Genomic DNA, 15,300 nt, shown 5'->3' on the forward strand with positions numbered 1-15,300 from the left:
AGTATGTAACATTTCAAATTGAGAAACACGAGAAAATTCAGAAATGAATTAAAAATGTGACCTATAAAAGTCTTGCTAGTTTTTGTCAACTAAATTTTCCAGGACAAAATTTTTAGTTTTAAGTATCAAATAGATTAAAGGCCTGATGACCACTTGCCACTGGAGTCAAAGACAAAACTCCCATTGCTGTTATGTGTGTAAGGGAGCCTTATACTGACTACTCTTAAACATCTGATTTTACTGGCTGAATCCCACTTTGCCAATAAAGAGTGTTATTTATAAATGGTAAAGTGCTTCCTTTTTCTTTGTATGCAATGTTGTAGCCATGCGGGTCCCAGGATGTTAGAGAGACAAGGGGGCGGAGGGTGTGGTAATATCTTTTATTGGACCAACTTCTGTTGGTGAGAGAGACGAGCTTTTGAGTCTCCTTTTCCTTTGCGCTTTTTGAGCTAGATCCTCAGCTGATGTAAACGATCATGGCTGTATTAAATTCAATGCCGCGCTGATGATTTACACCAACTGAAAATCTTGTAATTTGTCTTTGAAATACTGTAATAGTTTCCTTTAAGTGTAGATTACCTGAGTGTAGTGAACTACAATGAAATCCCGCTATAACGTGATGTTTGGGGCCCAAAAAATTCCATCGTGATAAATGTGGGGTCGCAGTATAGCGGGTTTCAAGCCGGTCAGTTTAAGTCAGTGGTCCCCAATGCGGGTCCGAGGCTGCGGGCGCCGGTGCTCTCTGTCCCCGGCAGGCACGGAGCCACGGCTTCTCTCCCCTGCTGGGCACTAGGCAGGGGCACATCCATGTCCTGGCAGGCGCCATGGCATTGGGGACCACTGGTATTAGGCCTTAAAGGGGAGCCAACTTATGATCGTGTTATATGTGATTTCGCGTTATGGCGGGGCGTGTTATTGAGAGGTTTGACTGTATATTCTTTGGCAAGCTTGGTGTTTCCCAGATTAACTGCCTACCATACAACATAGAAATGAAGTCATAAAATCAGAGAAAAACCTAAATAGTAATAAATAGTTTGCCTTTAAGCAATAGCAAGGTATTTATTCCGGCAAGTAAAATCAGAAATCTAGAAATGTTTGCTGTCTTAACAACAGAAGTATCAAAAATTACACTTAAAATGAATAGCAAATTCAGTTCATGATTTAGTTGGAAACTTTCTTTTATACAGAGCAAAAGCTATTACTAACCAGCTACAAGCTCTTCAAAGTGATACAACTTCAAGACCAAGTAAATTGTCATTTCAGCACATTCTTTCCTATCTTTGTCTAAGTATTCCATTCCAAATTTGTTTATTTTGCTACATAAAAAATGATCCACCCCAGGGAGATTCTAATGCTCTCATTTAATGCTACCACGTCTCACAATACCATAGAAAAATAGACCAATATGCACATTGCAGAACTCTAATACCGAGTAGGGAGTTCACAATCTGGACTTTAGTTGTATTTGATGGCTTGCACACATAGGTGCTGGAAGTATGGGTGCTGGGGGTGCTACCATATTCCCTGGCTTGAAATGGTCTCCATCATATACAGGGTTTGCAGTTTGATTCAATGGCTCTCAATATCCCCATTATACAGATTGTTCCAGCACCCCTGCTTGCAAGTGTGCTCAACTGGAAGGAAAAAAACAAGGAAAGAGATGTGATCTTGCATAAAACTCTCTAACTCATCTCAATATGTGATAAACTGGCACTAAAATCCTACTTTTGTACAAGTTACTTTTTTAGAAAGTTATGGGACAGAAAATAGCACACCATCAGAACAGCTGTAATTAAGGCTGAGATTGTACTTTCATGCTGCTGTGAGTGGGAAGACATTGACATTGCCAGCCCAATTTCAGCTGTTGCTTGAAGCTAATAAAGTATGTGTACATTAATAAATGGGGCTACAAAAGATCTGTGAAAACGAGACAGACAGGAAACCTTTGCATATCCAAGCCTCCTTGATGTCCCTGCAGATACTTTCCGAGAGGCAGAAATCTTTGCTGACAACCCAAATCTGGCAAGTCTGTTCCAGAAATCTGGACATGTTATGCAAGTGACTTAATTCCCTAATGTGTATATTTGGTGAATATTCTTTGCCTCATTACACAAATGACAACAAGGATCCTGATTGCCAGAATTTAAGCTGAGATGAAATGAAGAGTTTTCAGCAAAGAACAAACTTTAAGAACATAGAAATTGCCAGACCCAGTGAGAAAATTGTCCATCTAGTCCTGTCTCCTGTTTTTAACAGTGTCGAGTACCAGATCATTCAAAGTAAGGGGCAAGAAATCCTGCTGCACATATTGATTTTGATGATTTCCTAGTAATCACTATCACAATAGGTCTATTGGGGTATGTTGAATAAAAAATGAAAAAAAAAAATCAAGTTTGCCATTACCTTTAGTTTATATGCAACAAATCAGACAGGCTTTAACTGAATAAAAATATACATTCAAGATGAGCATTACTACTTTTTAAGCCAAATTTAAAACAAAATTCAATAATAAGTTTTGAAGTGGTTTATAAATAACAGTATATTAAACTTTAACTGGTTAATTTTAGCTCTCTAATCAAGATTGTCCTCATAACTTATCTCTTGTTCTTGGTTTTGATTATATTTTTAACTATGCTAAAGGTGGCTAAGAGAATTAAAATATATGTTGCCTTGGCTCTATTCTTCAAGCTGAAAAGGAGCAAAACCACAGGTGCTTCAGGGTGAAAAAACTGCCCTGCCCTGGGATGAAAAAATTCTGCAATGGAATCATCAAAGGCTTCTTCTCTTAAGGCCTTTCCCTGAGGTTTTTCCATGGAAAAAGATAATCCAAATAGTAATAAAAGATCTGTGGCATACCTGAGTGTTAGTAGGAGACGTACCTTTGTTTCCTGGGCCTTGTCATATAGGATGGATAGTAACCTTTAGTAACCCTACCTGTCTCATGGCAGGATTTAGTGTCCACTGGCTACTGTGCCAAGAGGCAGTGTTTATTAGAGTTCAGCAATGTGCATATTGGTCTATTTTTCTATGGTATTGTGAGACATTGTGGTAGCATTAAATGAGAGCATTAGAATCTCCCTGGGGGTGGATCATTTTTTATGTAGCAAAATAAACAAATTTGGAATGGAATACTTAGACAAAGATAGGAAAGAATGTGCTGTAATAACAATTTACTTGGTCTTGAAGTTGTATCACTGTGAAGAGCAGGACTTTAACCTGGTTCTGGAAACTACGCTGAGCCCAGAGAGGTTCATGATAAGCTGGTCAGCCTGGATGGTGGCCTTCTGACCCCCTGAATCTAATATAGCCATCTGCAAACTTTTCCTGTAGTAGGAACTTAAGATGGGTAGTCACATTTCAGGGAAGAGGGACATTCTGGGTCCTCCTTTATAGGTCACCAGCCTACTCCATTCAAAACTGTATTGTTCATTCACCATAAGCTCAGAAACCTCTTCAGCATTCATGGCTAGCTTGTCCCTGGTCACCTGGAATAGACTATCCCTTTGAAATTCAGGAACCTCCAGAATGATGTCCACCAGACATGATGTTGAATGCTTGAAAGGAATGTGAAACCATATGTAATATACTATGGCGGATGTCGCAAGTCTTCCTTCCCAAAAAATTGAAATAGTCTCCCATTTTAAAATAAGCCATTTTGAATGAGGGAATATTCATAAAATACAGTGTCCCCGGATGGGCAGGTAATATGAATAAGCAGAGGCAAAATGCTCGAAGAACCACAGTTAGGGATTGTCTACACTATGAAATTAGGGCAAATTTATTAAAGTTGACATGTAACCTCCGATTTTAAAAATCAGTGGTGTATGTCCCCAATATGCACATTCCTTTGGCGGAGCGCATCCCCACTACCATGGGTAGCATCAACTCATGGAGCGATGCACTGTGGGCAGCTATCCCACAGTTCCTGCTGCTGATTGGAATTCTGGGTTAGGCTCCCAATGCCTGATGGGACAAAAACATTTTCATGAGGTGTTTTGGGTACATACTGTCAGCCTCCCATGATGCACTTGGTTCCCCTCCTCCCTCACTCCCTGAAAGCAATAGCAAACTATAATTGTCATGCCTAAGCCTGAGTCACTCATGCAGATGCCAAAGCACAGCAAGAATGTGATGCCATGCTGGAAGCCATGGAATGGAGCAATTCACATATGCTGGCAGTGGCAGCCAGGCTTGTTGACACAGTGGAACGCTGCTTCTGGGCCCAGGAAACAAGCATAGACTAGTGGGATTGCATCGTGATGCAGGTATGAGATGAGGAGCAGTGGTTGCATAACTTTTGAATGTGTAAAGCCACTTTCATGGAACTTTTTGAATTGCTTTTCCGAGCCCTGAAGTGCAGAAATACCAAAATGAGGCCTGCTCTGACAGTTGAGAAACAAGTGGTGATAGCCCTGTGGAAGCTTGTAACGCCAGATTGCTACCGGTCAGTCAGGAATCACTTTAGAGAGGGTAACTCTACCATGGGGCTGCTGTGATCCAAGTAGCCAGGGCAATCAATTCACTTCTGCTAAGAAGGGTAGTGACTCTGGGAAACGTGCAGGACATAGTGGATGGCTTTGCTGCGATGGGGTTCCCCAACTGTGGTGGGGCGATAGACGGAACACACATCCCTATCTTGGTACCAGACCACCTTGCCAAAGAATACATAAACTGGAAGGGCTACTTCTCAATGGCGTTGCAAGCGCTAGTGGATCACAGGGGCCGTTTCACCGACATCAACGTGGGATGGTCGGGAACGGTACGTGGCGTACATCTTTAGGAAATCCAGTCCCTTCAGAAAGCTGCAAGAAGGAACTGTCTTCCCAGACTGGAAAATTACTGTTGGTGACGTGTTATCCTTGGGGACTCAGCCTACCCCTTGCTCCCATGGCTCATGAAGCTGTACACGGGCAGCCTGGACAGCTGCAAGGAGCAGTTCAAGCATAGGCTGAGCAAGTGCAGAATGGTGATAGAATGTGCCTTTGGATGTCTAAAGGGGCACTGTCATAGTTTACTGACTAGGTTAGACCTCAGCAAAAGCAATATTCTCATTGTTGTTGCTCCTTGCTGTGTTCTACATAATATCTGTTAAAGTTTTTGGGGGGAGGAGAAGTTTCTGGCAGGGTGGGGGGTTGGGGCAGATCACCTGGCTGCCAATTATGAGCAGCCAGACACCGGGGCAATAAGAGGAGCACATAAGAGGTGCACTGTGTTTCCGAGAGGCTTTGAAAACCAGTTTCATGAATGATCCAACACCGAAGTGACAATTCTGTGTGTTGTTCCTTACCAACCTGCCCCTTTTTTTGCATGTACTGCCCTGTAAACTACACCCCCACCAACCAATGTGCAGAGTGAATAAAGAGCCTCTTGTCCTCAATTCATGAATTTTTATTATGCTAACAAACACTGAACAGAGACAGCAATGAATAGCAATGATAACTAGGTAAGAGCCTGATAACACAGGGTGGGAGGGGCAAGGACACATAGCTTATTACAATTGCACTGTCTTGCAATCAAAGCCATGGGAATGGGAGCTTTCTGCTCCATGAATCATCCCCTGGAGTTGAGCTCAAGGGATAACAGAGATCTGCCCCCACATTCTAGGACGTCTGGGAGAGGAGGATGTGAAACTTGGTGAGGAGGCTGCTGGTTCATCATTGGGTGCAGTGGGACTCTAAGGTCCAGCTTAGATTCCAAGCAGATTGCTAAAAGGTGGCTTTTCTGAAGACGATCATTCTGATATTGGGGATATTGTGTGGAAATGCAAGTGAAAGTATCTTACCTGGAATCAAATGCCACAAATAATGGAACTAGTTGGGGGAAGAGCAGTACCTCAGTTAATCCATTTAATGCCCTTACTGAAATTAAGAACCTCTCACAATCTCTGTAACAAGGTTATCACCATATGGATGATGGAATCCATATTGACCACTATCAGAAGACTGATTTCAGTGTAAAGGAGAAATAGCTGGTTTTGTGGAGCTGATGGACTGAGAGCTTTGTGACCTGGCAAAATGTTGGGAGGTATGGGAGCAATTTTTGGAAGTAAAAATATAATTTACATGAGAAAAGGGCATAAAGTTATGTTTCTAATTGTACCCAAATGTTTTAGATTCCAGACACTGATTTTTTCCCCCATTCATCTCTTCCTAGTGTGATTCTCTTTATCCTTTTTTTACAAGCCTTTCAATTCAATGACATCCTTTGATGTGTGTATTTTTCCTGTCATGCTTTTGCTGTCTTATTATTATTGTATATATTCATGTGTATCTATACAAAATAAATGGTCAAAGTAAAACTAACAGACTGTCTTAACTATATATGAAAGGCTGCATTATTGATTACCAAATTAGAAACATTTATTTTTAATATGTAACATAGGAAAGCTCTCTAGTATTTTAACTGGACCAGAGAAATGTCCTCATTAGTTTAACATCTAATGATGGACTGTGCTGAAAGATTTAAGGCATGCACACATATTCTGGCTCACGGCTGTAATGTGCATTATAGGATTTTAGTTTTGGTTTCAGAAGTGTTTCCTTTGACAAATATAATTCAGTTTTCTAAGTAACAGAATCCTGGTTGCTGTATTTCACCAGGAAGATAGGGAAAAATTGGTACCATGACCAAAAGAGAAATAAAGTAAATATTAAATCCTTTCAAGTAACCCCCCTTTCCATTTACAAGCTCCATGATTGACTCAAAATAGCAACTGGAAAAGCAGCCTATTGGCATACATACAGAAAGTAGATTTCAATAAATCTAAATTAACTAATTCTCAAACAATGCTGTGTGGTTTTATGGATACTTTCCCATCAGTGCAATAATTTCACTGTACACACGCTTGGCTGCATCAAGACCCCAGGTGAAATCCCAGTGGTTCCAGTCAGAAATATTCTTGTGGTAAACTAGGTTAGTAATGCGAGGGAGTAACATATCAATATCCTTTGGGTCTACTATCCAGTCCTCTCCACCGGACCATACTGCAGTGGGCACAGTCATATCTTCTATCTTATAGAAGGGAGGGACAGACTGAAAGACAAAAATGCAAGTCTCAGATGCTGTCTTAATTTTTAAACAAAAATCATTGATTAACCATTTGACTGCTGTGCAAAATTGCCAGATTCATCTGAGATGATCAGTGTTTTGGGACTGCAGTTCTCAAACCGTGGTTGATAGTCTACACAGCACCTGCTGCTGCTCCGTAAAGAGCTCCCAATTCATCTTCGTAACATAGCATCTGGGTGCCCATTAGGGTAGCTGGAAATTAGCAGGATAAGCCTGCCTAATGTTCTCACTAGGGATTGTGCTTCATGGGAGTAGGAGGAGAAAATGGAACTGTTCTCAGAGACTTGCTACTGGAAAGGAGTTGCCAGTATGAGAAGAGCCAAGACCCATCCCGCTGGAGACAAACATCCAGCAGAGAAAGGAAACAGGCAGTATGCACAGGAGATCAGAGGAGAAGGGAAACACATGGCAGAGAACCAGGATCAGGAGAACATGCAAGAAGGGAACTGGAACATATACAAGGAAATGGGGAAGAAAGGAAGCTGGAGGCTGTGCAGGGAGAGAGGAAGACCCAGAAGCAGGGGAGCATGTGCAGGAGGAGACAGGGCCAAGTAACGATGACCTTGTGCATGGGAGGCGAGGACAAAGCAGCAGTGAACACAGGGCAGGAAAGTGAAGGAGAAGGTGACCAGATGGCAGATGAGCAGGTGCAGAGAAGCCTGGGGAAAGAGAGGAAGTGAACAAATGATAGAGGAGATGAAATGAGGAGCAAAAGGAGACATCATGATTAAGTTTTTCAAATGGATGAAACCCATATTAAATCCACCCCCAAAATCCATAAACGAATGCTAATTTTCCTGTAGTCAAATGCTGTAACAGATTGGGGATGTGTTGTGATTGAGCGTGGGAAGGCAGGGGATCATTCTTATTTTTAAAAGATAACTTGGTTTTCAATAAAAATAATTTTTCCCTACCTGGTTGTACTTAGCCTGGTTCTCACTGCCATAGTCAAAATATTTGAATTCTCCTGATTTAACTGCCTAGCAAAATGAAGAAAAGAAAGTGTAAAATTAGATTGAATTATCCACATGCCTTTGCATATCAGTGTGCTGTTCTGCCTTAAACCATCATGAAACAATGATATTATAGTAAGCAGGACTTAAATTTCATCCAAAAGGTCTAATTTGTGGCAAAACACTCATTGACTTCAATAGGATCAGAATTTAGCCCTTTGCATCTACAACAACGTAAAAAACTTACATGCACGTCTTCAAAATCACTTCTCACTTTTCATTGCCGGCGAGTAATTTTTAATCTGTATCTGCTAACAAACAAGTTTTTCTCTTTGTTAACTTCATCATTAACATTGAGCCCCATGGGTAGTTTCTGAGAACTTTGTATTGACAGATTTTGGTATTACATAGTCCATGATTTTTTCCCATCTTTCTCTTTCTTGACACAATAGTCTTAAAATACACCTCTACCCCGATATAACACGAATTCGGATATAACGCGGTAAAGCAGTGCTCCAAGGGGGCGGGGCTGCGCAGTCTGGCAGATCAAAGCAAGTTCGATATAACGCGGTTTCACCTATAACACAGTAAGATTTTTTGGCTCCCGAGGACAGCGTTATATCAGGGTAGAGGTGTATATAAACAATTAAAAGAATTATAATTTTCCTTTTCAGGACTGCTTTCTATACTGGTGTTCTTCACTGAGGGATTATAGGTGACACAAGCAGCAACCCCTATAGTTAAGAAAAGGGTCAGGTGATCATTATAAGAGCCTGATTTCAGTTTGCCAAATTTTAATAATTTAGGCTGAAGTTTTCCAGGCTCTCTCAGGCTAAATTATTTTGGCAAATTTCAGTAAAACCAGTTCAGTCATTTGTTAGAAAATGTTTAGTTTCCTTAAGCCATGTCCATCCTGTGCACTGAATGAGGCAGGGCCCTGTGGAAAAAGAGTGTGTGATCAAGTAATTAAAGACTGTATCATAATACCTATGCACAAGGAGGCTTAATTAGGGTTGCATGAGCAAACTTTATTCTGGAATTTCCTAACTTTTGAGTGTGTGACTTTGCAATCTTAATATTCATAGCTTTCCTACATGCCCATCCTTTCACACTGAAAACTCTCAGTAACCAACAACGTCAAAGATGGAACTCAAAGGTTTATGTCACTATATTAAAATCTCATTGATAAATAAACGCCTGTCTGTTCTGAATAAATCAGGTTTTAACTATAATCAGACAGCTCAAGGAAGAGTATAAATTGCAGAATATTGAAAGATTTCAGAAGCTCTACCTGGGCCCAGTGCAGTATGTTTTTAATAGATGTTTCATCTGGGAAGTGGCCTGTGTACACATCCAGTCGACTCTGCAAAAAAAACATTTATAGGATATAATTTGTTTTCTAAATGAAATGGGAGAAAGGCAGGATTCTACATAACACCATTCAGTTCCGTAACTACAGCATTACAAATCATCCAAAATTGAGCAAGTTGGATAGCCAGAAAAACTGGAATATTTTCAGAAATATAATTCCTCTCATATCTGTTAATTTTTAAATCAATTACTTATGATAGTTCTGCCAAAAGCAGTAAGAAAACATCTAAAATATTAAGCTCTCCTTGAATCTATTGTAAGGTTTGATTTAATTCTGTCTGAGTTATGGTTCTGAGTGCTAGATAAAAACAGGCTTGCAATATTTGACTAAACGACCTCATGCTTTTGCCAAGTGTAGATCCTGGGAAAGCTAGGTGGATGCTATTGACCCATTGAGCTAGGTGGATTGTCAGACCCTCTGAATATAAAGGAAGTGGGAGTTGCTCTCTGTAAACAGAGGAGTCAGGTGTGTTGCTTAAGCAGGCTCATGTAGGAACAGCCAAGTTTGAGTCGAAAGCTGAGCTGAACTTTGTTTCTTGTAATTAATTTCTGTGCTAATAGAGCCACCTCCTCTCCCCGCCCCCCCTCCCATGCAAAGGGTGCAAGTCTTTGATTCTATGTATTGCATGGGACTTTGTTTCAGAGCAGGTTGAGCAAGGTACCAGCTCACATGAGGCATAATCGTTTTCATTTTTTTATTCAGAGAACTCCCGATTGTCATGTAAATGACACCTCTGGCAAATGGACTCTCAACATTTTCCCCAGAGACGAGATTAAATATTCCTGACAACATATTTTTACAAAGTGTGTGTGTGACAGTGGGTACCTTGCAGTGCTGCCAGCAGACATTACTTTAATCTTTGGCTGACTGGTGCCTGTTAAGCCTACAGACAATTTAATAATATTATTCTAGTGTAGGGGAGGTTAGAGTGAGAAATGGAATTCTCACACATCACCTCCTCAAATGGACAGATAGGCATTAGGACTATAGCATAACCCATCTGTGGCCACTAAAAGCCACTATACTGTGCTACAATAGGTTCTCCTGAGTAATGTTTTGGGGACTGTGGATCCAACAGCCTCACTCCTGCACACCTGCCCCACTGGAAACCAATGCAGACGGTCTACCCATAGCACTGAAAAGCAAGCACTGTGATCCTCCCTGCACAACTGCTCTGGCCACAGCATGCACCTGCACCAACTCACCCCGGGGCTTATGTGACACTGCTGTTGTGTAAGTCAGGGCCTGGGACTGCAGGCTGTAAACTCCAAATTTGACTGTGATATTTTAATGCCATGTTAAACATTTATACTACTTTATTGAGAAAAAGACAGGTAACACATTAGACCAAACCACTGAGCCAACTGTAGGCTACAGAAATTACCAGTTAAATTGCTTTTCACCACCTGCATTATTGAGGCATTTGCTTTCTCCATTCTCATTATGTTCGAAAGTCCTTGGCAAAACTCTGCAACAATTAAAGGACCCAGCCTTACTCATTCAAAATTAAATAATTGCACATTTGGCACAAATGCTGTTGAACTGAAAAAGTTAGCTTGATTTTAATCATCACTAAAAAAAAATAGGGCTGATATAGATACACATACATACCATATTTATGTTTTTCTCATTGAATCCACCCGCAAAGAAAAATGCATTGGCACAAAGTCTATTAGGTAAGTCATAGCAGCATATTTTGGCAGCAAACGCCCTCATATTCTTACCCCACCAGCAGAACTCTTTTTTGCCAAGAAGATCCTGTGAAAATGTAAAGAGCATTACCTACAGTGAACTTTCAAAGTTCCCTTATCACAGTCCAGGCCTGATCCAGGTCATACCCTTAACTGACTTCCTTTAGGTTTTCATGTAGCTACTAGGACCACAACTGTGTTCCATCAACTGTGTATTCCACAAATGTCACAGTTAATACATGCATACCTCATGGGATTTTCATTCATTCAAGGCAAGAAGGCAGAAGTGTATTTCCCACCCTTTACCCCTGACTTGAACAGATACCTCAAAGACATATGCATCAGAATGGCATCAATATGGTAAGCTGAATGTGAAGTTGGAAAATTCACATTCAGATACCTTCTCCCCCCATTTTTTTTTTCAAAATAAATTTAAAAAATACTTGAATACAGCATTAAAATGGTTAATTTAAACATACTGAAGTCAGGAATTCAACAGTTAAGACTCCAAACAGGGATGTTAATTCTGACACCCTGCACATACTGTGAGAGGCATATTGTAAATGGCACGGACTCACCTGGCGGCACCTCCTGCTGGTCATCTCTGGGAATTAGCTCTCCAGCTTTTGAAGCGCCCTCTGCAGGCCAGTGTCCCGCTGCCGCTTGCTGGCCTCCCAAGTCCCTCCACGTACCCTGGTGCCCCTTTAACTGGGTGCTGCTCCCTGGCAGTACCCCCACAGTTCTGGGTCTCCCCTTCCCAGGGGAACCCCCACCCACTGTCCCCACTTCGCCTCAGTCTTGGCTACTGCACAGTCCCCATCTAGCCCCCGGCTCACTGAGGCAGCCTGCAGTATAAGCCACTCATCACAGGCAAAGGGGTTTGGACCTGCTGCCTCTGCCTACCCATGGGCTGCCCCTGCAACCTAGTACATAATAGGCCTTATCAGGTCTGCAGCCTGGGGCTTTCCTAGGCCAGAGCTCCCCGCCTTCCTTGGCTTTTCCCCAGCCCTACTCCACTCCAGATACCTGGTTAACCTCCCTGCAGCCAGACCCTTCTCTCTCTGAATGCAGAGAGACCCTCTGCTTGAGCTCCTGGCTCAAGCCTTTATAGGGCCAGCTGAGGCCTGATTGGGGCATGGCCCAGCTGTGTCTGCTTCCCCAATCTGCCTAGTATCTGCTTTCCCCGCCACAGCCCTCTCCCAGGGCAGTTTTAAGCCCTTCAGGGCAGGAGCGGGGTAACCACTCCACTACACATATGTTTAACAAAACAACCAACCACAAACACTACGGAACATACATGCACTGTGACTGAATTAATATGTCAGTGGCAATCTAAACTGTTTACAGTATATTACCTCTTGTATTATCTGGTAGCGTGGGACTCCTGCTCAGGCACAATGCCTCTTTTTAAAGACCAGTACTCAGTAGCATAATAAAATACAGAGAAATCTCATACCCGTAATGTTCCTTCAGGCATTAACAACATTTTCACTACCGGGCTTTTGATGTTTCCAACGGTGACAGCAGGAGCCAAGGCAAAAAACATTTTGATTTTCTGTGCCAGCTGTGGCATGGAAGAAAATGCTATGAATCCTGAGAAAGTAGAAGAGAATAATTATGGAAATCTTACAGAAAATAACTGAATACTGACAGGTTTCAGAGTGGCAGCCATGTTAGTCTGTATCAGCAAAAAGAACGAGGAGTCTTTGTGGCATCTTAGAGCAGTGGTTCTCAAACTTGGGCTGCCACTTGTTCAGGGAAAGCCCCTGGTGGGCTGGGCAGGTTTGTTTACCTGCCGCGTCCGTGGGTTCGGCCGATTGCAGCTCCCTTTGGCTGCTGTTCACCGCTCCAGGCCAATGGGGGCTGCAGGAAGCAGCGCGGACCGAGGGATGTGCTGGCCACCCTTCCTGCAGCCCCCATTGGCCTGGAGCGGTGAACCGCGGCCAGTGGGAGCCGCAATCGGTCGAACCTGCAGACGCGTCAGGGAAACAAACCAGCCTGGCCTGCCAGGGGCTTTCCCTGAACAAGCGGCGGCCTACGTTTGAGAACCACTGCCTTAGTGACTAACAAATTTATTTGGGCATAAGCTTTCATGGGCTAAAACCCACTTCATCGGATGCATGCAGTGGAAAATACAATAGGAAGATATATATATATACACACACAGAGAACATGAAAAAATGGGTGTTGCCATACCAACTATAACGAGACTAATCAATTAAGGTGGGCTATTATCAGCAGGAGAAAAAAAAACTTTTGTAGTGATAATCAGCATTGCCCATTTCCAACAGTTGACGAGAAGGTGCGAGTAACAGTAAGGGAAAAATTAGCATGGGGAAATAGTTTTACTTTGTGTAATGACCCATCCACTCCCAGTCTTTATTCAAGCCTAATTTAATGGTGTCCAGTTTGCAAATTAATTGAGTGACCATCCCTGGACTCATTTACAGACCTAAAAGTTGCAATTCTCCAACAAAAAAGCTTCAAAAACGGACTCCAATGAGAGTTGGAATTAATTTGCAAACTTTACACCATTAAATTAGGCTTGAGGAACAATAAGCTCATTTTCACACTTGGGCTAGACTATCCATTCGTATGGAAGAAGGGAGCACCATGCATTTCACCTGAAAACGAAAGCCATGAATTTGGTGCAGGTCCCTGGGTTAATTTTAGAGGGTATCCTTGTCCCTTCAGCAATGAAAGATTTTTCGGGCTGAAGTATAGTCAAAAATTCCACTTGTGACAGCGAGATGAAGTTTAGCAGGAGAGGAACCTTTGGCGGTCACCAAAACCTCTCTGGTTGTTCTAGGAATCTGTTGGCTGCCTCTGATTACATCACAGGCTCCATGGCTTCAGTGGGACTTTTACCTGAGTCAGATCTGACTGAAAACTGAGAAAGGAATCCTGGACTTAGCCTTATATAAAGTATTGGCACAATGTTACATAAAAATGGGAATCGTATCTGCAATTTTCTGCTTATAAACTTATGAAAGAGTTAATAATAGCCCAGAGAAAGCCTTTTGTACTTAAGAGAGAGAAAAGTATAATGCGAATGCACCAAATTCTGCTAGCATACCCATACTGCCGCCCTGAGAGTAGCCAATATAATACAGTTGCTTCTGTCCAGTTTCCTGCAGAATAAAGTTTATCATAGCTTGAAGGTCATATTTGCCCATTTCATGAAAACTGCAATATAAAAATATGAAGTTAGCCACATAATGAAGTTATAGGGCCAGATTCTTAAGTAAGTTATGGCTCTTATGCACCACTATGGTGACCTTAAGGGACTGGAATTCTAGGGATAAATTTCCAGGAGAAAATTCCCATTGTGTAGGGAAGCTCTTAGCTGAGTGCAACTGCGTGGGACCTGGGGCTGTGCCTCTGGCTACTATCCCATCCTTTTCTCAACCACTTCACTGGTAAAGGGTCCATTAAAGACCCTATATGAGTGCTGCAGCTTTCAGCAGCTCAGCAGCATCTGAAAATTGGCAGGGCTTGCTCTCAGAATCAGGGAGCTGTAACCAGCTTTGCAGTGAGCGGAGCTCTGGCTAAAGAGAGAATCTGGCCAGCAAATCCTGCCCACATACATTTCAATGCAACACTGGTGAACTCTGGGTCTGTTAGATAACAGCTCACACTCTTCAGGGATCCAGCCCAGCCTAAGTTTGCCAGCCTAGAGTTTGAGTCTTTATCTCTCTACATAATACAGATGCTCTATTTATTTTTCAATATTGAGTGTGTTTACAAGCCTAGGAAATATAATGCTCTGTTGGCCAAGACACGATGTTTGAATTAATGTTAGCCCAATGCTCTTTTAATTCTGCTTCTGTGCTAAAGGAAAATGGCATTGTCCTTTAGAGGGTATTCTAATAACTAGACCCACGTTCTAGTAAATCACTAACAACAAGCTTGTTAGAAAATGGCTCAGCAATAGTTAAATAATGCCCAAAGGGGAGGCAGCAGCCAACTGGAAAGCTTGATAACATTGCCTGAAACCTGTATTCCATGGATTTTATGCCTGAGCTTCCCCATGTGAAAGACAATGTGCAGCTGCCCCTTAAGCATGGTGCTGCCTCCTCCCCATAGTTTACCTGGCCCACTCTGGACTGGTGCAAATGGAAGATGGATGGGCCTGTTCCATGCTCCTCCTTACTCTCTTTGGGGCAAACTCTATCCTCAAGGTGAGAGCAATCCCAATTCTGCTTTGTGCTCAGGG

General features: G+C 42.2%; 1 protein-coding gene across 3 annotated transcripts in view; it reads right to left on the bottom strand.

Moving 5' to 3' along the window:
• Positions 1–5,449: 5,449 nt before the first annotated feature.
• The window catches only part of LOC120369193 (lysosomal acid lipase/cholesteryl ester hydrolase-like), a 37,875-nt gene continuing 28,024 nt past the window's right edge, over positions 5,450–15,300 (bottom strand). The window contains exons 6-11 of one of the 3 annotated variants that reach the window (XM_039482188.1): positions 14,161–14,270; positions 12,541–12,677; positions 11,005–11,151; positions 9,313–9,384; positions 7,983–8,048; positions 5,450–7,032 (exon numbers count right to left, since the gene is read on the bottom strand). In XM_039482188.1, the coding sequence (XP_039338122.1) occupies positions 6,799–7,032; positions 7,983–8,048; positions 9,313–9,384; positions 11,005–11,151; positions 12,541–12,677; positions 14,161–14,270 (766 nt within the window). In that variant the 3' untranslated portion in view covers positions 5,450–6,798. Of the gene's footprint in view, positions 7,033–7,982; positions 8,049–8,268; positions 8,333–9,312; positions 9,385–11,004; positions 11,152–12,540; positions 12,678–14,160; positions 14,271–15,300 lie in introns of those variants that run through there. The other 2 variants (XM_039482190.1, XM_039482189.1) reach the window with 2 other exon arrangements.

The sequence above is a fragment of the Mauremys reevesii genome, linkage group 7 (assembly GCF_016161935.1).
Source record: "Mauremys reevesii isolate NIE-2019 linkage group 7, ASM1616193v1, whole genome shotgun sequence".
NCBI classification, from domain to species: Eukaryota; Metazoa; Chordata; order Testudines; family Geoemydidae; genus Mauremys; species Mauremys reevesii.